At 35.8% G+C, this 23,782-nt stretch overlaps 2 protein-coding genes across 2 annotated transcripts in view; one reads left to right on the top strand and one right to left on the bottom strand.

Annotated features, from left to right (window-relative positions):
* Positions 1 to 23,782, bottom strand: part of ABL1 (ABL proto-oncogene 1, non-receptor tyrosine kinase) — a 232,155-nt gene that overhangs the window by 163,929 nt on the left and 44,444 nt on the right. The window lies entirely within an intron of this gene.
* On the top strand, positions 21,051 to 22,378 carry LOC100013467 (vesicle-associated membrane protein-associated protein A-like). The gene is given in 2 exon segments (XM_056812567.1): positions 21,051 to 21,360; positions 21,362 to 22,378. Coding segments are annotated over 2 exon segments (711 nt in total). The 5' UTR covers positions 21,051 to 21,063; the 3' UTR covers positions 21,776 to 22,378.

Genomic DNA, 23,782 nt, shown 5'->3' with positions numbered 1-23,782 from the left:
AGCAAAAGCCACAGAGAAAAATGGGCTTGGGCATAAATCCAATCAGAATTCCTTAAGAGATAAAGCAGAGTTTTAAAAAAGAGCTTTAAAAATTATTTTAAAGCCTAGAGACGGGAGGTCCTAGGTTCAAATCTGACCTCAGACACTTCCCAGCTATGTGACCCTGGGCAAGTCACTTGAACCCATTGCCTAGCCTTTACCACTCTTCTGCCTTGGAACCAATACATAGTATTGATTCCAAGATGGAAAGTAAGGGTTTAAAAAAATTTTTTTTTTTAAACTAAATGAGAGCAATTGAAGAAAAAATGGAAAAAGAAATGAGAGCTATATAAGAAAGATACGACAAGAGGATTAACACTTAGAATAAAAAGTACTCCCCAAAATCCACCTCATTCAAGAAATTAACTACTTGTGAATCAAAATGGATCAAATAAAAACTATTGATTTCCATGAGGAATCAAGAAATATTAAGACAAAATCAAAAAGATGAGGGTGAAGGGAAAGAAAACTCACAGCAGATATAACTGACCTGGAAAACAGATCAAGGATATACAACTTAATAATCATTAGACTACCTCAGTCATGAAACTGCCCAGATCTCTTAAAACCTGAAGGTAAAGTAGAAATTTAAAGAATTCACCAATCATCTCCTAAAAGAAAATTAAAAAATATTACAGTCAAAATCCAGGTCAAAGAAAAAAGTACTGCAAGTAGCCAGAAAGAAAGAATTCAAATACTGAGGAGCCACAGTCAGGATCACACAAGATTTTGCAGTCACCACTATGACAGAGCAGGAAATGTGGTATTCCTTGGAATATAATATTCTAGAAGGCAAAAAAATGTAGGTTTATATCTAAGAATAATTTATCCAGGAAAACAGTATAATCCTACAGGAAGAAAATAAACTTTTAATAAAATAAATGATTTCTAAATATTCCTGATGAAAAGATCAGAGTTGAGAAGAAGCAGCAGCAGCAGCAAGAGAAAAATGAGAAGGCTAAAATCAGAGGAAAGAAAAATGTGGGAGGGGGACACATTAAAGAACATTCTCAAGGGGGGAAAGAGATATTCTATAATAAGAGATGGAGCTATAATAGGTAGAATCTACAGGAACTTAGTGCTTAAAGAAATCACTTAGCTTGCCCCAGGAGAAGGCAAATCAGAGGTCTTAACAGTAACTGGCACCCAGAAGAGTAGGAAGGCATGGACCCAGAGAGGAAATCTCATGGCAAATGAGGAAAAAATTATCATGCAGGTGAGTTAAGTAATAAACTGCACAATCAGAGACATATGAAAATTCCTAAAATAAGGAAATGTTTCTACCCTATTATCAGTAGGAATTAGAATTTTTCACAATGAGACACAACAGATAAGGAGGTGTGATGATCAAGGTAGGTGATAACAGAAACAATTTAAAAGAAGGAATTCAAAATAAGTATCTTAGAAGCTTTCAATCCATGATAGTAAAGAAAGGACAAAATCAGTGTAAAATCTATGAGTCAAAGAATAAAAGTCTAAAATAGATAGAAATGGAAAAAAATAACAAAGAGAATAAGGGAAAGAATTTCATTTTAGAAAAAGGAGCATAATTAGAATTTTTAAAACAAACAACTTGAAAGAGAAAAAGAGAAATATTACTTGGCTACTTAACTGAGGAGGAAAGAGGGAAGAATTAGATAAAGAGTTAAAAAGAAAAAGGAATTAAACAAAACTCTATAAGTAGGGGATGAGGTAATAAGGATGAGAATAGGGCTTAAGAATGTAGGAAAGAAAGCCAGTGGAAACAGAATTGATTTAAAAGAAATTAAGCAAAAATGAATGAAGAAAACAAAGTACTATCTTTGGAAGATAGGGGCAAAAAATCTTAATTTGAAGGTAGGAATTAGAGACAACTGAAGGAAAATAGAAACCTAACTCTCACAACTTTAAATATTAGTAGATTAAGCAATTCAGTAAAATGAAAAGGGTGACAAAATGGATAAGAAAAGAACATTCTAGTACAATCATATATGACAATTTGTTCAGCCATTCCTCAATCAACAGTCACCCACTTTGTTTCTAGTTTTAGTGGTGGTGTTTTTCCCTACTACATAAAGGGCTCCTATAAATGTTTTTGTAATACAAAATCATTCTGTTATTGATTCATTACCTGAACATTTATATATTTTTAGTAATGAGACTGCCATCAAAAGGAATGAGCAATTTAATGATTTTTCTCATTTAATTCTAATTTTTTTTCCCAGATCAGTTGGATCAATTTATAGCTCCAGCAAGGTATTAATGAATAACCTTCTCCATAACCTCCTCCAACATTATTTTATCTATGGCCATCTTTGCCAGCTCAACTAGTATGAGGTAAAACCTCAAAATTGCTTTAATCTGTTCTACTATTAATATATCATAATTATTATTAGTGATTTGGAACAATTAAAAATAGTTATCTATGGATTATATTTCTCATTTTGAAAATTGTTCAGCTCCTTTGGCCTGTAGGACCCTGGGTCAAACTATTAACCTAGTAAATTCTGAAAGCCTGCCAAACTATTATTCTTCTGCTTGGATTTTGAATTTTCTAAAGATTAACTAAAACCCTTCCATATTGTTTAAAAGCAGTTATTGGGTAATCATGACCATTCCTTCTAATAGACATATAATTTGATATTAACTTATGAATTATCTATGGTTACTTTTAACTTCTCAAACCAGCTTCAAAGAATATTTTAGTGTCTCTGCTTTAGCTGTTGTGTTTTGAGGAACTATTGCAAGGTCATTTAAAAAAATTTTTTATTGACAGCATCTGTTTTTATATCTCCTTACAAATAAATTTCTTCCCACTCTACCCAGTAAACTATACATAAAAAGGAAAGGAAAAAAAAGCAGTTCAATAAAACCAATCAATCAAAATAACTTAGCTTGACAGTACATAGCAAGGTATTTTTAGGATTAATTTACTTTGAAGATAAATTAACAGAATTATAGATTCATGATTTAATTTGTGTAAGTAATCTTTACATCAATATAAACAGATCACATTGCCTTATATGATCTAGGATTAAAGGTTTATATATCTAGAGCTAGAAGAGATATTAGAGATCTTAGATTCTTATACAATACCTTCATTTTGCAGATGAGGAAAATAAGATCAAGAGAGAATAATGACTTACTCAAAGTCACAAAGGGTAAGCAACAGAGCTAAGATATGAAATGTTTTTGAACTCTCAAGTTCAATATTCTTTTCACTGAACCATAAAACAATTCATTCATGCCTTCCCCCATCTAAAGCTATTTTTTCCTATGTTTTCTCATTATTGGCCCAGAGAAAAATTAACCCTGCATGCTAGAAGACTTCCTCTAATTAAAAACAAAAAATCTTAGAAAAGGTACCATAGATAAATAAGTAATAACAATACTAAACATATATGCACCAAATGGCATAGCATCCAAATTCGTAAAGGAGAAGTTACAGGAGGAAACAGATGGTAAAACTTTACTAAGGAAGGATCACAACCTTCACCTCTCAGAAATAGATAAATAAAAAAAAAAGAATTAAGAAGGTAAACAGAATTTTTAAAAAGTTTGATATGATAGACCTCCTAAGAAAACTGAATAGAAAAGAAAGGATCCAGCTGATGTTGGATAATGTGAATTTGTAAAAAATACTCCAAATCATCATTGCAAAAAAATTGAAATACAAATCAAAACATACAAATTCTCCAATTTAAAAAACAACTTGAGTCAAAAGTATTAGAGATTATGTAAAGATAAACTCATTAATGCACTGTTACAACCAATCTGAAAGGCAGTTTAGAATTATGAAATAAAGTGACTAAAATATTCATACTCTTGACCTAAAAACTGATTCACTGCCATATAATTCCTAAGAAGGTCAGTATCAAAAATGAAGGCTGAGTGAAATAAGGAAGGCCATTATCACTTTTATTTTTTAAAACTGTACTAGAAACACTAGCAGTAGCAATTAGAGAAGAAAAAGAAATTGAAGGTATTAAAATAGGTAATGAGGAGACCAAGCTATCACTCTTTGCAGATGTGATGGTCTACTTAAAGAATCCTAGAGAATGAACTAAAAAGCTAGTGGAAATAATCAACAACTTTAGCAAAGTTGCAAGACACAAAATACTTCCAACTCATCCCAGTATCAAGAGTTTGAAAGAGTTCCCTTTGAAATCACCCTAGACAATATAAAATACTTGGGAATCTATCTGCCAGGACAAACACAGGAACTATACGAACACAATTACAAAACACTCTCCATACAATTAAAACTAGAACTAAATAATTGGAAAAACATTAATTGCTCATGGGCAGGATGAGCTAACATAATAAAAATGACAATCCTATCCAAACTAATTTTCTTACTTGGGGTCATACCCATAAAACTACCAAAAAACTTTTTTACTAAATTAGAAAAATCATAACAAAGTTTATTTGGAAAAACAAAAGATCGAGAATATCAAGGGAAATAGTGAAAAAAAATGTGAAGGAAGGTGGTCTAGCAGTACCAGATTTTAAAATGTGCTATAAAGCAGTGATCATCAAAACAATATGGTACTGGCTAAGAGACAGAAGGGAGGATCAGTAGAATAGACTTGAGGTAAGTGACCTCAGAAAGACAGTCTATGATAAACCCAAAGATCCCAGCTTTGGGGGAAAAAATCCACTATTTGACAAAAACTGCTGGGACAGTTGGAAAACAGGATGGGAGAGATTAGGTCTACATCAACATCTCACACCCTACACCAAGATAAACTCAGAATGGGTGAATGACTTGAATATAAAAGAAGGAAACTATAAGTAAATTAGGTGAACACAGAATAGAATACTTGTCAGATCTTTGGGAAAGGAAAGATTTTAAGACCAAGCAATAAATGAAAAATTACAAAAGAAAAATAAATAACTTTGATTACATTAAATTAAAAAGTTTGTACAAACAAAACCAATGCAAACAAAATTAGAAGGGAAGTAACAAATTGGGAAACAATATAACAAAAACCTCTCACAAAGGTCTAATCACTCAAATTTATAAGGAGTTAAATCAATTGTACAAAAAATCAAGCCATTCCCCAATTGATAAATGGGCAAGGGACATGGATAGACAATTTTCAGATAAAGACATCAAAACTATTAATAAGCATAAGAGAAAATGTTCTAAATCTCTTATAATCAGAGAAATGCAGATCAAAAAAACTCTGAGGTATCACCTCACACCTAGAAGATTGGCTAACATGACAGCAAAGGAAAGTAATAAAAGTTGGAGGGGATGTGGCAAAATTGGGACAATAATGCATTGCTGGTAGAGTTGTGAATTGAACCAACCATTCTGGAAGGCAATTTGGAACTATGCCCAAAGGGCACTAAAGATTGTCTGCCCTTTGATCCAGCCATAGCACTGCTGGGTTTGTACCCCAAAGAGATCAAAAAGAAAAAGACTTGCACCAAAATATTCATTGCTGCATTCTTTGTGGTAGCAAAAAACTGGAAAATAAGGGGATGCCCTTCGATTGGGGGATGACTGAACAAATTGTGGTATCTGATGGTGATGGAATACTACTGTGCTCAAAGGAATAATAAACTGCAGGAATTCCATGTGAACTGGAACGACCTCTAGGAATTGATGCAGAGTGAAAGGAGCAGAACCAGGAGAACCTTATATAGAGACTGATACACTGTGGTACAATAGAATGTAATGGACTTCTCTACTAGCAGCAATGCAATGATCCAGGACAATTCTGAGGGACTTATGAGAAAGAATACCATCCACATCCAGAGGAAGAACTATGGGAAAAGAAACACAGGGGGGAAAAAAAACTGCTTGATCACCTGGGTCGATGGGGATATGACTGGGGAAATGGACTCTAAAATATCACTCTAGTGAAAATATTAATAATATGGAAATAGGTGTTAATAAATGACACATGTTAAACCCAGTGGAATTGTACATCAGATATGGGAGGGGGGATGGGTGGAGGGGAGGGAAGGAACATGAGTCTTGTAACCATGGAAAAACATTCTAAGTCATCTAATTAAATAAAATTTAAAAAAAATACAAAAACAAAACAAAGGCTGTATATGTCTGTGTGCATGTATACATATGTACCAAATAAATATGACATAGATTTTATATATTTGACATGTAGCTGTTCTTTGTATATACTAATAAATTATAATTATGTAAAACAATTACATATTATATAAAACTAATAATACAAATAACTATTTTATATAATTTATTGCATTATATACATTTATTTGGTATATATTCTTTCTACACAGAAAGCATGTGCATATACATATACACACATTATTTATAGCAGGTTTTTCTGTAGTAGCAAAGAATTGAAAACAAAGTAGATGCTTATTGACTGGAGTGTTAAACAAATCATGTTACATGACTGTAATGGACTATTATTGTCCTATAATAAATGAGTAACGATGCATAAAAGAAGCTTAGAAAGACATACTCTATAAAAGTAAAGCAAGGAGAACAAGTAAAACAATTTTTGGAGTGACTCTGCTAATGTAGGAATGTTGTGATAAAAAGTTGTGATGAAAAGGAATGTTGTGATAAAAAGAAGAAGTTTGGCTCAAAAGAAGAGATATGAGAAGATACTTTGTCCTGCTCCTTTGCAGAGATCTAGGTCCAAAGCAGTGAAATGCTGTGTTTGGGTTTGGGGGGATTTTTTTTTTAGATATATTGAGTGATTTTGCTGAATTATTTTTTCCTTCCTCCTCTTCTTAAAAATAAAATTATTATGAGGGAAAGATAGAGGGAAATCTCGGCATAAAAACAAAAAAGTATAATTAAGTAATTAATAAGCATTTATTAAGTACCTACAATGGACAAGGCAATGTAGAAATATTCCTCACATTCTCCTGATTCTGGTAACTGTCATAAAAAGAAACATTTAGTCTGTGTTAGATCTGGGTTTGAATCTTAGCCCTGGTACATATTAACTCTTTAGTAGTAGTCTCTCGGAAGCCAAGAATGATGATTGTCATAGATTATCATCTATTGATGTACCCTCATGTGGCTTTGAAGTCCAAAGACTGAGGCGCAAAGTTTGTGGCATGTGGGGCATGGAACGCCAGTTGTTACGGGAGGTGCAGTTGTGGCCTGGTGTCCTAGGGTAGTTCACTTGCCCTCTTCAACTCCTATTTTTCCTTTTTTGTAAAATGAGAAAGTTGTTCTAGATCTCTAAGGTCTCTTTCAACTTTTAAGTTCTCTGTTCCTTTGAGTTGTGCAACCTATTTCATTTCTTCCCTATAAAAAGTCTTCAGCTTTCAGTTTCTTCTGTTAGAAATCATATCTGGTACTACCCAAGAACTGGGGTGGGGAAAAATAGTGCTATCTCTACAAAAATATACTTTCTAGTCAACTTCCTGGATAGGAATATTATCTATGGCTCTAACAAATTTTAATGTTGTCCAGTTGTCTGAATATATACTACTAGAGGAAAACAAACATTTAAGATTAACTGATTTATATTTCTTTTAACTTTTGTTGTTTCTTGAACTTTGAATCTTATGTTCTTAATTTGTTCAATAGATTCTTTCCCTGGGTAATTCAAAGGTAAACATTAATCTATACCTTTTTGAATTATAAATTCTGAATTTGTGAGGTCTCAAATAATTGAGTATATACTGTTCTATCCTGAAAACATTTATCACAATGCTTTTAATAATCAATTGTTTCAGACAGTCAAGATTTTGTCCTTGCTGACCAAATCCATATATAACACGTTAAATTAGTTTGTTTCAATTAGAGGTCAGTATAATGTCCTTTAAGAACCTCATGGTTTCCTTCTATTTTCTTATTTTAAAAATTATGAGTTCAGTCACAATTGCTCCAAACACTAAGAAACTCTATGCAAGATTTAGTTCACTGGAAGCATTTGGGTAACAAAAGAAGATATATTATGGCATTGATAGGAGTTGAAGTTGCAAAAAGAGCCCATCTTTTCTCAGGTCTTCATTCATTCTAAGTATTCTATTCTGAGATGAAATGAGACACTCTGTAAAGTTGATAGTCCTCCTGGTTATCTCTCTTCCTTGTTATACCTTAGTCTTACATTTTGTAATAGTCCAGGAATGTACAAATCTTGAAAAGTTAATAGAGAAACTCAATAAGTCACTCTTATGAGCAATGTACTCATTTTACCAGACTAATTTCTTTAACCTTGAGTTCAACCAAGATTGTAACCTTGTAGTATTTCAACCCATCCCAGAGGCTACACTCTGGACCACTAACTAGATATCTTAGTCTCTGTATTTTGTCAATAATAATCATTTCACATTTCTATCAGACAAGTTTATGTGCCTTGGGTCAAATGAACTGATCTGGGCATTGTATTAGGATCCTAGCGACAATTACCTCATAAAGTTAATTTGTCCATCAAACCATCATTTGATTATCAATCTCCCTTCCCCCTCTTCTTGTAACCTCAATAAAAATCAGTATGCCAGACTAAGAGAGGCAGTTAAGCTCTTTACTACCAGAGCTAACTCCCTGCCAGGCTTACTTTGTGCTGGAACTCTACAAGTCTCTGTGTCTTTGTTCTCTCAATGGCTTCTCTTTAGTAAACTTTAACCCTTCCCCCATATTCACTCAGTCCCTAGTCCCCCTTTTCATGTGTTCTACCCACAAGGAACTTTAGTGGAGTCGGTGGACGGCTTCACATTTGCTCCTCAGGGGTGTGTTGGAATGTCATTTTTGCTCTAATGTCCTATATGAATACTAGCTTGGTAATTTATAGACAACCTCTGGGGACACAGCTAAGTTTCTTCAACCTATTCACATAGCGTTCTTGTGCAATATCACTACAATTTCTAAGGACTTTCCTACCCTTAGATTAAGGCCTATGAGTGAAATTATTTTTAGTTAGATAGGTTTGAATAAATCAATCACCCCTACCCTTACAGTGTGTGAATGAAGAGTCAGATTTGTTGATCAGTCTATTAGTAAATATTTATTAAATGCCTATAATGTTCCAGAAACAGGGCTTGTTTGTTGAGAGCTAGAATGAACTTCATGGTCATCCAAATGGTCAAATGGCTTGTCTAAAAATCATGCCAATCAATCAATCAATAAACATTTATTAAGGCCTACTGTGTGCCAGGAACTATGCTGGGCCCGGGGATACAAAGGCAAAAAAAATGTCTCTGCCCTCAGAGATATATGGAGAAGACAAATATGATGCAGAAGACAATATAATACAATATAATGGAGAAGACATTAAGCAAGGAAATATGTACAAACACGCTATACAATAGGAAATAACTAAAAGAGAAAAGGCAATAAAATTAAAAGGGGATGGGGAAGACTTCCATTTAAAAAATGGATTTTATTTGAGACTTAAAGGAAGGGAAGTCAGTAGGCAGTGAAAGAGAACATTCAAAGCAGGGACAGACAGAAAAAATTCTCAGAACTAAGAGTTGGAGTGTCTTGTTCATAGCACTGCCTGGAAAAAGCAGAGTCATTAGATCAAAGAGAATGTGTCTGAGATAAGGTATAAAAAGACTAGAAAGTTAGGAGGGGCCTAGATTGAATGCCAAATAAGGCATTTTTTCATTTGATCCTGGAGGCTATGGAGAATCACAGAAGTTCACTGAGTAGGGGGGATATGACTGGTCCAAGCACTTTAGGAGAATTAGTTTGGCGTCTGAATGGAGGAAGAACTAGAGGAGGGAGAGACCTGAGGCAGGCAGACCCAACAGAAGCCTATTGCAATAATCCTGGTGTGAGGCGATGAGGGTCTGAACTAGAGGGACAGCAATGTCAGAGGAGAGAAGGGAACTTATTCAAAAGATGTTACAAAGTGAAATCAAAAGTCCTTGGCAACAGACTGGATATGGGAGAGTAAGAGATAATGAAGAGTTCAGAATGACTTCTAGGCTGCAAGCCAGAGAGACTGAGAGGATGGTATTGCCCTTTTTGGTAAAAGAGAAGTTAGGGGGGCAAGGGAAGGTTTAGGGAGAAAGATAATGAGTTTAGTTTTGGATGTACTGAGTTTATGTCTATTGGACAGCTAGTCCCAGGTGTTTGAAAAATCTTTGAAATTTGAGACAGAAGATCAGCAGAGGGTATAAGTCGAATTAAAAATCATCAGCATAAGGGACAGTATTTGAATTGATGGGAGCTGATGAGATCACTGAGTGAAGCAGTATTGAGAGAGAAGACAAGAGGGCACAGGAGCTAACCAGACAGTTGGAAGACATGATCTGAAAGAGTCCAGCAAAGGAGACTGAGGAGTAGTGAAATAGGTAGAATGAGACTATAGAGTGTTATTCAAAAAACCTAGGGAGAAGAAGGTATTAAAGAGATCATGATCAATAGTGTCAAATGCTACAATTATCAAATAGACAAGGAATGAGAACTGGCCACTTAATTTAGTAACTGAGAGATTACTAGTAACTGTGGAGAGAATAGTTTCAATGAAATGATAAAAGTTGGAAGCTAAACTGTAAGGAGGGATTAAAAAATAAGAGAAAAGTGACGGTACTTAATATAGAGGATTATTTTTTAGCTTAGTTACAAAGAATGAAAAAGATAGTATGATAGTTTATAGGGAAGGAAAGATGTAAGGGTTAAAATTAAAGGGTTGGACAAAATTTATAAAAACGTGGTCACCAGAAATTATTACTCAAGAATGTATGACTTTTTATGGTAGTTTATTTACAAAAGGAGAAAGAGTAAAAGTAGGGAAATCAGAGAGAAAGTAGATAATTACTCCAGTCTGGTTTGAATCAGGCAGGGCTTCAGAGGCCCCAGAGCAAAGGGGGCCTAGAGGTAAATTAAACAAGGGTTCTAGTCATGAGGCTTCCTCCAAGAGGAGCGGCCTCTCCGGATGCTAGTACCTCCAGAAAAGCCAGGAAAGGGAGTTAGCCCTTTTCACTCACCCACGTGGCTATCCTAAAGAATAATCAAAGAGCAGTCCAAAGTCTCAAGCTGGAGCTCCTCCAAGGCCAAGCTGAAAGCAAAAGAGTTGGCCATAGTTCTTGCCACTTTTAAAGACCCTACCTTTTGTCATTTCCTGTGCCTTCCTTCCACTTTATGTGGACCAACTGAAGCTATAGCTTTGATTAGGACTGCCCAGGAGCAGTCAGTGGGTTTCTGATTCATCACCCACTATAGCACACATGGGTCACAGACCTCCCCATACTTAAGGATAAGTGGGGTATATACCCTTTTGGTGATTAAATCTAAAACTGGGCAGGGGAGAGTTAATCCCTTCTTCACAATATCAAATAAGGATTTTTCACAAGTATATTTTATAAGGATTAGAGCCTAAACCTTTTTTTTTTGTCTCCAGAGACAGTACTTTCCCCTATTCCACTTTGATTCTAGAAAAAGTAGAGAATGTCAGGCAAGCAGAAACAATAAGTCTAGAGTGGTGACTATCTGTCACAGGAAAGACCAGGCCAAAAAAAAAAAAAACTTGAAAGGTTTTATGAATTGGAAAACGGAGCAAGGAAGGAGTGTAAAATTTTTATTTCAAAGTATGTTATTTCTATGTTTTTATATGTAGACAAGATCTCAAGACATACTTTACATAAATCACTTAGTTCCTTTTAGGTCTTCCTAAGAGAAAAATTATACAGCTACTTGAACAGTATCAAAATATTTCCTTGGCTACATCAACTCTATAAGCTGACTGCACCATTTATCAGCCTTAGAAAGGAACAGGAGAGTCAAAAGAAATCAACAATTTATCTGATTCCTCTATGATCAAATGTAAAAGTGCAAGGTAGGTTGTATTACATATCCAGAAGAAGAAGTAGACCAATTGATATAATGCTACAGTTCTCAATAGTATAAGAAGTACAATACTACAAGGCATATTTTAAAGTAGGAAGAGGACCAGAAGAGACAACAATCATTCATTTTGACTTTGAAAAATCACATGGTCTTCAAACTAACTGTAGAGTATAAATAGGTCTAGTCATAATAACATATTAGGCAAAATATAAGTGTAATAAGAGCCTGGTCAATGAGGCTCTAGTCTGCTAGTTTGCCTGCTGCAATTCTTATACAGTGAGTTTGGGATGGATGCCTTCTGCCAGCCATGAGTAACTGTGACAATAAGGAATTATCTAAATGGCTTCCCAGACTGATAGACTGTTAATAGATTGAGAACTGAATTCACCTTCAAAATGATTGATATACTCTTATGATGGCACTTCTATATTATTCCTGGTGGCTAGCAAAGCAAGAAGTGCTGTGAGCCACAACATAAAGATTGGGGCAGCATCTCTTATCTCTAAACCTTGCTTCCAGGGACTCCTGAGTACATAGTGCCCAACTCCTTTGTGTTTATTCCTTTCTGATCCTAGGTAAATGAATATAGAACAGAGTTCAGGTTTAAACCCATATGCTTCAAAACACTGGAAAAATCATCCAAGGTTCCCCCTTGGCAATCAGAATCAGTAACAGAAACTACAGGAGGTAGCAGCAGTAGTCATTGAATCTGGTATAGAGGTAACTCTAAGGAATGAACTCCTTGACTCAACCTTGCAATGGATGGAATCCTAGAAAGCGTTAGCCCGAGTGAACAAAGTCCATCAGCACAACCAGACCCAGAAGTGAATTTGGTAGAGACTAAAGAGAGTCCTACGGCCAGTGGGTATCCATTAACCACATAAGTTATCTACATGGATCCTTCTGTACCTTTGTACATCAAGTACGATGATCTGGACACGTCATCTGCATGGACCCACAATGAATACCAAGACAGGTATTCTATGGTGAACTGTCAGCTAGACTCAGGAAACAAGGCCGACCAAAGAAAAGATTCAAGGATCAGCTAAAGTCAAACTTGAAGTAGGCTGGCATTACACCAAAGCAACTAGAACTTGCTGCCTCTGTCAGAAGCAGCTGACGAACCCACATTCACCATGCCGCCATCACCTTTGAAGATGAACGATGTTGACATCTTGCCGCTGCACGCGAACACCAACACCAGGCCACACCCACACCTCCCATAACAACTGGAGTCCCATGCCCCATGTGCCACAAACTCTGAGCCTCAGTCTTTGGACTCCAAAGCCACATGAGGGTACACCGTAGATGAAAACGCACAAAGACAATTGTCATTCTCGGTCACCGAGAGACTACCATTATGAACCTCCTCTCTATGAGTGTGCAAAAAAGAAAATGTACAGATTTGGGGATGTTTCTATAATTTCTGTCCTTGCTATGCCTTCTCAGTAAATATGAACCTCTAAAAGACACTTGATATCAACTAAACACTATTGAAAGAACATACAAGATGGGAGTTATGAGTAATAATACCCAAAGTCAGAATTCTTCAGTTACCCCTTAAAGTAATCACACTCTGTGAATCTGATGGTTCATATCACAATATTCCCTGCCTGTTGGGAATATTGTGAACCAGTGAAAGTAAAGTTGAGGAAGTTGTCCCAAAGTGTAGTAAGATAAATTCAATGTAATATAACTTTACTTGTCAAAGAAGGTAAATTTTAGAAATTATGAAAATATACTCTAAAAAAATATTACTTTTTTTGGTCCCCTATGGTAGGTTGACAATGGATAGAATACTAGATTTGGATCGGGAATAATTGTACTTACTATTCAGGATTGTAGAGGCTCAAATAAAATTAATACATGATTGGCAGGGTTTATAGAGTCCCTCTCCCAATGTTCTACATTCTAATGAATCCAAAATTGCATTAGACTAAGCAAGAAGTAGAAGTTTGGCTCTACTCCTTAACAATTTCACATGTTTTTAGGGTATAAAAGTAATACATCTGCCTACAAACACTCTGGGGATTTTCCTAGTGGGAATTCTTGAAAGCTAAGTAGGACAAGAGGAAGGAGAACTGAGATTACTCTACTATAAGGACCCATCAAGAAACCTGGAAGAAGTGGGAAGAGGCAAGGTAGAAATGAAGATGGCTTTGGGATAGACCAGGCGAGATTAAGCAAAATTGACTCCAGCATTTCCTCTTCCTCCCAATTCTAGGAGCAGCTGCTAAGGAAATCTTTGTTTTGAAAAGAAAAAAAAACCCTTTTCAAATCTTTCCTTTACCTCCTCAATTTACTTTTTTCATACTGAGAGGATGGTTAGTAAGAAAAAAAGTATAAAACCAAGCTTCCACTATCCTATAACTTGCTATTTGAGTGCCTTTTTACAAAGTTACTGAAATTGATTTTTCCAATAAATCATATGGCCAATAAGAGCAAATTGTTAAATCTTTATGAATGGGAAGTCAGGAATAAGAAAGAAAGAGTCAAACGACAGATGGAATTTTAAAGAGCAGAAATGAGAGATGCTTCCTAATTTTGTTCATTTGGACAGTATCTATAATCAACCATAAGAAAACATGAGGGAAGATTGAGTAATAGGAAGGGAACACTAAACTCTTACATCCTTGGCTCCCTTATCATATCACTACTGAGCCCTACCAAGCCTCAGCCTTGGATCATATCTGTTACCTTCACTACTTCACTACTACACACCCATGCTGCTGAATACATGTAGAGAAAATCACAAAATTGTTCCAATTTTTGTTATTGTTCAGTTATTTCCAGGCCTATTCACCTCTTTGTGACCCATTTGGAGTTTCCGTGGCAAAGATACTGAAGTGGATGGTCATTTCCTTCTCCAGTTCATTTTACAGAGAAGGAAATTGAGGCAAACAAGATTAAGTTATTTGCTCCGTCACAAAACTAATAAGTGTCTGAGGCCATATTTGAAGTCAGAAAGATGAATCTTTCTGATTCTAAGTCCTCAGTGAGGTGAAGAAAGATAAGAATTTTTAAAAGGCCACTGACTTTGGCAGTTAGGAGGTTATTAGTAATTTAATTTTATTAATATAATATTTTTTAATATTTTTCCAAGATTAAATGATTCATGCTCTCTACCTTCCCTCTTCCCTCCCTCCTCCTGGAGCTGACAAGCAATTCCACTGGTTAATACATGTATTATCAAAACCGATGTCCATATTATTCATTTTTGTAATAGAGCAATCCTTTAAAACCAAAACCCCAAATTAAATACCCAAATAAACAAATGATGTCATGTTTTCTTATGGGTTTTTACTCCCACAGTTCTTTCTCTAGATGTGGATAGCATTCTTTCTCATAAGTCCCTCAGAGTTGTCTTAGATCTGCAATGCTATTAGTAGCAAAGTCTATTACATTTGACCCTCCCACAATGTTTCATTTACTATGGATAATGTTCTCCTGGCTCTGCTCATTTCACTCAGCATCAGTTCACATAGGCCTTTCTTCTTCTAGAAATCAAGCAGTTCATCATTGCTTATAGCACAATAATATTCCATCACCATCATAATTGTTCAGCCATTCCCCAATTGAGGGACAACTCCTCATTTTCCAATTGTTTGCCCACTCGTAACTTTAGAGAGCAGTTTCAGTGGAACGATTAGATTGGAAGCCAGATTAAAAGGGGTTAAGAAGTGAGTGATAGGAGAAAAAAATGGAGGCACCTATCATACATTGGTCTTTTCAAGGAGTTTGCCCATGTAAGGAATCAAATTTAGGGTTTGACTAAATATATGAGAATTCTAAAATAATATAGTGGTCTCCAATTTAAAAATATTATAGCTCAAGTCAAAATGACTTTCAGTAGTTTATTTATAAAGAGGTGGAAAGAGTGAAAGTAGAAAATGTAAAAAGAGGGTAGAGAAAATGTCTAGTCTATCACACTAAACATTGCTCTGCTGTTCAGAGTAACCCCAGCAGAGCGAACTCTCAACCAGAGGACCCGGTGGTAAATTAATGAGGGATCCACCTACGTGGCCTCCTCCAAGAGGGCAAGGTCTCGCTAGACCTAATCTCTCCAGAAGTCAGGAAAGGAGGGTCAGCTACTCACTCACCGAAGATGAACTTCAAGAGAAGATCCAGGAGCAGTCTTAACAGAAGCAGTTCAAGAGCCAAAATCCCAGTTCAAGCCCCAAAGTGAAGCTTCAAGCCGAAGATCCTTGTACAGGAAGTTCAAGCCTTATTATAGTCCTTTATCCACATCAATTCCTGTCCCTCCTTTCACTTTATGGGGACAAATTGCAGTCTATCAATTTGCTTAGCACTGCCCAGGAGGTGGTTAGTCACTTCTCAAGTTGTTATCCACCTTAGTAAATGGCTTTGGAACTCCTTTACTTAGCATTAAGTAGGGGTGTTAAAAGTTTTTTGGTTGCTTAATTTAAAAACATGCAAGGAGAGAGTTAATCCTATCTTCACAATTACTCCCTGTGATTCTTTGGGAGATTAGTCTCCCTAATGAATCACTTAGCATAACTGACTTTTATTTCTAAAGATCTTCTAGTTAAAGGTGCATACAATAGTGCACTTTCTAAGAGGAAACTAAAATGATTATAGATAAGAGGGAAATAGAAGAGAAAGAGCAAAACCAATGTTTGCTAGGCACATTGACAAAAATACAATTAAGAGGGCAGTCCCCTTTGGCATAAGAGTTTACATTCAGAATAAATGTGTTCAAACCCCTTCAATCCAATCAATTACATCCTAAAGTTCATTCTGGATCTTCTGATGCCATGTAGGTTTCTTTATGGCAATTTCTCCAAACAGTTCATTTTCTAGTTTCAAGGAGTTAGTAAGCTTCTTTTCCTGAAATTTTTCTCAAAAAATTTTAAATCTTATTTTATGAAAATTATACAATCCCCTCTGAGGAGTTTGTTGACTAACAACTGGATCAACTCAGGATACATGGTTAAACTTATGTGGTGTATGAATCAAGTATCAAAAGAAAAACCAAAACATGAAAAATTAAATTTGGGGGGAGAAAAGAAAATCAAAATAAAACCCAGAATATATGTATATATATAAACCTTCTGAGTAGACAAAAATAGATACATAATATGAAAGGAAATTCTTGATTCTCTGTCTTTTCTGAGTTTACACTTGTGAAAAGGTAATCCTTTATTCTCTTTGCCTAGTTAGAGTTAAAACTTTTGTTAACACTAACTTAAATACCTCACTAAATTGTGAAGACAGGATTAACTCTCCTTTGTCTACCTTTTGATTTAATCAACACAAGATTGAACTAGATGGAGGAGCTCCCAAAAGACTTAGTGAATTTATACCCTACTTAGTGCTAGGTGAGAAGCCAGCAAGATACTTGAGAGAGCTCCACCCTTTTTTCTAATTCAAACAGCCAGAAACTTTTGAATTTTTTTTAAGAGTTCACACACTCAGAAACGTGTGAATTCAAACTGGGTGACAACTCAGAAACATGTGAATCCTAGGAGGAAAATTAACACCTTTAGAGGTGAGAAGTCAATACCACAGACACTGCCCCTGGGCAGTGCTTGACAATCTGGAAACTGTGATTGGCCCCTGTGAAAAGGGGAAGGGAGAGGAAATGGCAATAAAAACCACAAAATCCTTCAGCTGGGGCTGTCTTGTGAAGTAGAGTCTTGAGGAGAATGGTCTCCTGGAGACTGTCTCCAAGGGAATTTCATTGGAGACTGCAGCATGGATCATGACTTCAACTTAGACTCTGACTCCTATACTATTTTGTTGGATGAGTAAAAAAGCTAACTCCCTTCCTAGTTTCCTAAGAGATTAGTTTCCATTTTGGAGGAGGTCATGTGGTTACACACTACCAGCCCTCCTGGTTGAGGACTAGAATAGGTATTTTCACTAATCTCTTTCACATTTCTCTACCTTGTTCCCTTCTATTTTGGTAAATAAAATTCTAACTTCAGATATAAAATTTCAGCAACCACTTTATTTCATATAATGTAAGTCCAACCATTACATTTAACCTTTACAATAACAGGTTCTTAAATCAGAATCAGAGTCCAATGAAAGCAATTCCTGTCCCACACATCTGTAGGAATAATGAATATTTCACTTTCCCATTGGCAGCCAGGACTACAGAAAGTTGCCATACTATAAGAGAGAAAAAAGGACTAGATTTTGGTTAGGGAATTACATTTCCCTGGTCTGATTTTACCTTCACTCTCAGGAATAAAGGAGCCAAGATGGTAGTCAAACTTAGGTACTTGTTGGAATGTGGCACAGGGAAGTCTCTGACATATCTCAAACAGTGGCAACCACGAACCTCAAACAAGTCCTCTGTCTTGGTGCAGATCTCATCAATCCCACCAGGACTGATTGGTCTCCTTGACCTTGTACTCGTAGGCACTGTAGAGATTAACTCTGTGCTTTCTTGACACTGTGCAGTAGCTCTTTTGTAATCCCTTCTCTTAGAATCAGACACAATCATTAATCAAAGTCCCATAGCATTTTATCAATGGCAGGTTTCCATAGTCTAAAACTTTTGTATATACATAAATATTACAGCAAATGTATATTTTAAACTTATTCTACTGCAAAATAAAAAAAGATTAATATTGGTTATAGTACAAGAAATAGCAAAAAATCAAAGATTCTATTGAAAATAAAAAGTAATAATTTTTAAAAATTCAGAAATCCAATGTGTCAGGCAAAGCAGTGTCCACTTGTCTATGGACGTTTATCTCCAATATATGTGACAGGATACAGTCAATCAGTGTTAATAGAAGGTACTCTCTTTACATTTGAGCAATGAATCCAAGAGTCCATTTCTCTACTTTTGATAGTCGTTGGAGTGATTAACAGGACGTGAAACAGACCTTCCCAGACAGGCTGAGTTGCTCCATTGTGTTTGAAGTTCTTTACGTATACCTTGTCTTCTGGGTTTAGATAATGAAGTGAAAAGTCCATTGGTCCTGCTTGTACTGTAGCTCCGGATTCATGGAGTTCTCTCAATTTGATCTGCAATTGCTATATATAAGAAGCAATATAAAATGTCCTCCACCCTAGTAGTGACGTATAAGAAGGAGAGAAAAGGCTTAGCCTGCATAGGAGGATGTCCAAAAAGAATTTCAAATGGTGAGATGTGTAGATCTCCCCTGGGCCTGCTTGGAACTAGAAGGAGAAATTCAGGCCATTTTAAATGAGTCTGAGTGCATAATTTGCCAATCATAGTTTTAAGTTCCCTGTTCATTCTTTCAACTGGGCCTGAGCTCTGGGGATGATACTGTACATGGAATTTAGGAGTTATCCCCAAACAGGAATAAATTTAGACAGGACCGAATCATAAAATGAATTCCCCTGTCCAAATCAATTTGTGCTGATAGGTGAAAATGAGGACTGATCTCTTTTAACAGTACCTTGGCAACAAAACCCACTGTGGCTTGGGTGGTAGGAAATTCTTCCAGCCATCTGGTTAGCTGATCTACTATGACTAGACAAAATTTATAATGTCCAGCTTTTGGAATTGTAATGAAATCAATTTGCAGATGTTTAAAAGATGTGTAAGCCACAGGGTGTCCACCAAATGCTTTGCCACAAAATGTGTATTGGTTATATCTGTGGCGAGTGGAGAAGGCAGCACATTCTTTAGTCTAAGGGGTTATCCATTCACGTTTAACAGGGTCTACAACGCCCTGAGTGCCAAAGTGACTATTTTTATACACAGATTGTCATATTTGGTGATAAAAAAAAAAAACTACTAGGGAGCAGGGGTTTTTCTTTCAGATAATACTCATACTCCATTAATCTTTTGCTTTGAAGTTTTGTTCCCATTTTCCACTTCCTTTTCATTATAGGAAAGTAAAAAATTTGAATCATTACTCATTGCCAAAGTTAAAATTAATTGAGGCCCTTCTAAGGCAGTGAATTTTGCAGCACTATCTGCCTGGTACTTCCCTCTAGAGACAGGTTCAGTTCCATTTGTATAGGCAGAGCAATTAACTACAGCTAGGATTTCGGGAAGCTGAAGAGCAAAAAGATCTTCATTAATTATTTCTGCATTTGCAATACATTTTCCAACTGATGTTAAAAATCCTCTTTGAAGCCATAACATACCCACTGCATGACAGATTCCATCTCAGAAAAAGAAACTGAACAAGTCATCAAGGAACTCCCTAAAAAAAAATCACGAGGGCCAGATGGATTCACAAGTGAATTCTAGCAAACATTTAAAGAACAACTACAAACTATATGACAAATTAAGCAAAGGAGTCTTACCAAATTCTTTTTATAACACAAATATGCTACAAGCCAGGAAGATCAAAAACCAAGAGGAAAAACTATAGACTGATCTCCTTAATGAACATAGATACAAAAATATTAAATAAAATACTAGCTAAAAGGCTATAGCAAGTTATCACAAGGATTATTCATTATGACCATATGGGATTTATACCAGGAATGCAAGGATGGCTTAATATTAGGAAAACCATCCACATAATTGGCCATATCAACAATCAAACTAAGAGAAATCACATGATTATCTCAATAGATGCTGAAAAGGCCTCTGACAAAATACAACGCCCTTTCCTATCAAAAACACTGAAGAATATAGGAATAAAAGGATCTTTTCTCAAAATAATAAACAGCATTTATTTAAACCCCTCAGCAAGTATCATCTGCAATGAGGATAAGTTACATGCTTTCCCAATGAGATCAGGAGTGAAGCTGGGATGCCCATTATCATCACTACGATTTAATATTGTACTAGAAATGCCAAGAGTAGCAATTTGAGAAGAAAAAGAAATTGAAGGGATCAGAGTAGACAATGAGGAAACTAAACTATCACTCTTTGCAGATGGCATAATAGTATACCTAGAGAATCCAAGAAAATCAACTAAAAAGCTAGTGGAAATAATTAAAAATCATCAGCATTACTATATATTTCCAACAAAACTTGTCAACAAGAGTTGGAAAGAGAAACTCCATTTAAAATCACTCTGGACAAGATAAAATACCTGGGAATCTACTTGCCAAGACAAATTCAGGAATTATAATGAACAGCACTACAAAACACTCTTCACACAAATAAAACTAGATCTAAACAACTAGAAAATCATTCACTGCTCATGGGTAAGATGAACTAATATAATAAAAATAACACTCCTACCCAAATTAATTTACTTATACAGAGCTATACCTATCAAACTACCAAAAAAATTAATAGAAATAGAAAAAAATTAAAACAAAGTTCATCTGGAAGAACAAAACATCAAGAATATAAAGGGAGCCCCTGCGCTGTCTCTCCGATGGCAGCCACTACTGGGGCCATGGCCAAGCACGAGCAGATCCTGGTCCTCGACCCGCCCACAGACCTCAAATTTAAATGCCCCTTCACAGATGTAGTCACTACAAACCTTAAACTTCGAAATCCATCAGACAGAAAAGTATGTTTCAAAGTGAAGACAACAGCACTTTGTCGGTACTGTGTGAGGCCGAACAGTGGAATTATTGAACCAGGGTTGACTGTAACTGTTTCAGTAATGCTACAGCCTTTTGACTACGATCCAAATGAGAAGAGTAAACACAAGTTCATGGTACAGATAGATGATTTTTGCTCCAACAAACACTTCAGATATGGATGCTGTGTGGAAAGAAGCAAAACCTGATGAACTGATGGATTCTAAATTGAGATGTATATTTGAAATGCCCACTGAAAATGATAAATTGGTTGATATGGAGGCTCCTAAACCTCATCCAAAAACAGATGGAACCCTGATAAAGCAGCATAGTAGTCTTTCACTCAATGATACTGAAACAAAAAAACTAATGGAAGAATGTAAAAGACTTCAAGGAGAAATGATGAAATTATCGGAAGAAAATCGACACCTGAGGGATGAAGGTTTAAAGCTCAGAAAGGTATCACAGATTGAAAAACCAAGCTCAAACGTGATTCCTTCACTTCTTGTTGTAATTGCAGCCATTTTCATTGGATTCTTTTTAGGGAAATTCATCTTGTAGAGTGAAGCATGCAGAGTGCTGTTTCCTTTTTTTTCTTGACCAGAAAAAGATTTGTTTACCTATCATTTCATTGGTAGTATGGCCCACAGTGACCATTTTTTTTGTGTACAGCGTCATAATAGGCTTTGCCTTTAATGATCTCTCACTGTTAGAAAACACAATAAAAACAAACTGTTCAGCTACTGGACAAATTGTATATTATCAGATCATCAATAGGAGGTGTCAGTTGCACATTCAATCCTTTATGAAATTCATAAATAAAGAATTATTCTTTCTTTGTGGTTTTAATAAGAGTTCAAGAATTGTTCAGTCTTGTAAATGTTATTTTAATAATCCCTTTAAATTTTATCTGTTGCTGTTACCTCTTGAAATATGATTTATTTAGATTGCTAATCCCACTCATTCAGGAATATGCCAAGAGGTATTCTGTGGGGAAATGGTGCCTCTTACAGTGTAAATTTTCTCCTTTACCTTTGCTAATATCATGGCAGAATTTTTCTTATCCCTTGTGAGGCAGTTGTTGACTGAGTTTTTCATCCTTACAATCCTGTCCCATGGTATTTAACATAAAAAAATAAAACTGTTAACAGATAAAAAAAAAGAATACAAAGGGAACTAATGAAAAAATATGGAGGGAGGCCTAGCATTACCAGATCTCAAACTATACTATAAAGCAGTGATCATCAAAACTATATGATATTGCAGGGGTCACCAAATTAAGGCCTGCAGGCCACATGAGGCCCCCTGTGGCCAAGTATCCAGTCCCTATCGCACTTCCAGAAGTGGCACCTCTTTTATTGGTAGTCAGTGAGAGGAACACTGTATGTGGCAGCACCACAAAGCGTGGTGTCGCTCACGTACCATACTATTTCTGGTGATATAATCCTTTGCCTGATTAGAATGAGGCACCGCGCAAAGGATTATGTGACTGCACAATGGAAGACATTGCCATGGTGAGTGGCAATCTGAGGGAGGGGATTCCGAACTGTGTATTCTGTTGCCTAGTTAGAGTTAGGGTTAGGTTTTTATAGTCCAGCCCTCCAACAGTCTAACTGGCTCCCTGTGTAAAAAGTTTGGGGACCCCTGTGATATTAGCTTAGAGATAGAAAGGTGGATCAATGGGATAGATTTGGGGTGAAAGATAGTGTTCAATAAACTCAAAGATCCTAGACTTTGGGACAAGAACCCACCATTTGACAAAAACTGCTGGGAGAATTGGAAAACAATTAATTTTAGATCAACGTCTTACACACTATACCAAAATTAACTCAAGAGTGCGTAGATGACTTAAATATAAAGAGGGAAATCCAAAACAAATTGGATGAACATAGAAGAGTATACCTATCAGATCTATGGGAAAGGAAGGAATTTAAACAAGAAATAGAGAACACTACAAAATGTAAAATGAACAATTTTGATAATATTAAATTAAAAAGTTTCTGTACAAACAAAACCAATGCAACCAAAATTAGAAGGGAAGCAACAAATTGGGGGAAAATTTATTTAAAAAACCTCTGACAAAGGTCTCATTTCTCAAATTAAGTCAACTGTACAAAAAAAAAAAATCAAGCCATTCCACAATTGACAAATGGTCATGGGATATAAATAGGCAGTTTTCAGATGAAGAAATCAAAAACTATCAATAAACACATGAAAAAGTGTTCTAAATCCCTCATAATTAGAGAAATGCAAATCAAAGCAACTCTGAAGTACCACCTCACACCTAGCAGAACGGCCAAAATAACAGTAAAGAAAAATAATAAATGTTAGAGGGGTTGTGGCAAAATCAGGACACTAATGCATAGCCGATGGAGTTGTGAATTAATCCAGCCATTCTGGAAGGCAATATAGAATTATGCCCAAAGGTTTTTAAAAGAATGGATACCCTTTGTTCTAGAAATGCCACTACTAGTTTTGTACCCCAAAAGAGATAATAAGGAAAAATATTTGTACAAAAATATCCGTAACTGCAGTCTTTGTGGTGACAAAAAAAACTGGAAAATAAAG

This window comes from Monodelphis domestica, chromosome 1 (genome assembly GCF_027887165.1).
Source record: "Monodelphis domestica isolate mMonDom1 chromosome 1, mMonDom1.pri, whole genome shotgun sequence".
NCBI lineage: Eukaryota > Metazoa > Chordata > Mammalia > Didelphimorphia > Didelphidae > Monodelphis > Monodelphis domestica.
Note: the sequence above shows the minus strand (reverse complement) of the source record. Positions and strands in the feature narration are given on the sequence as shown.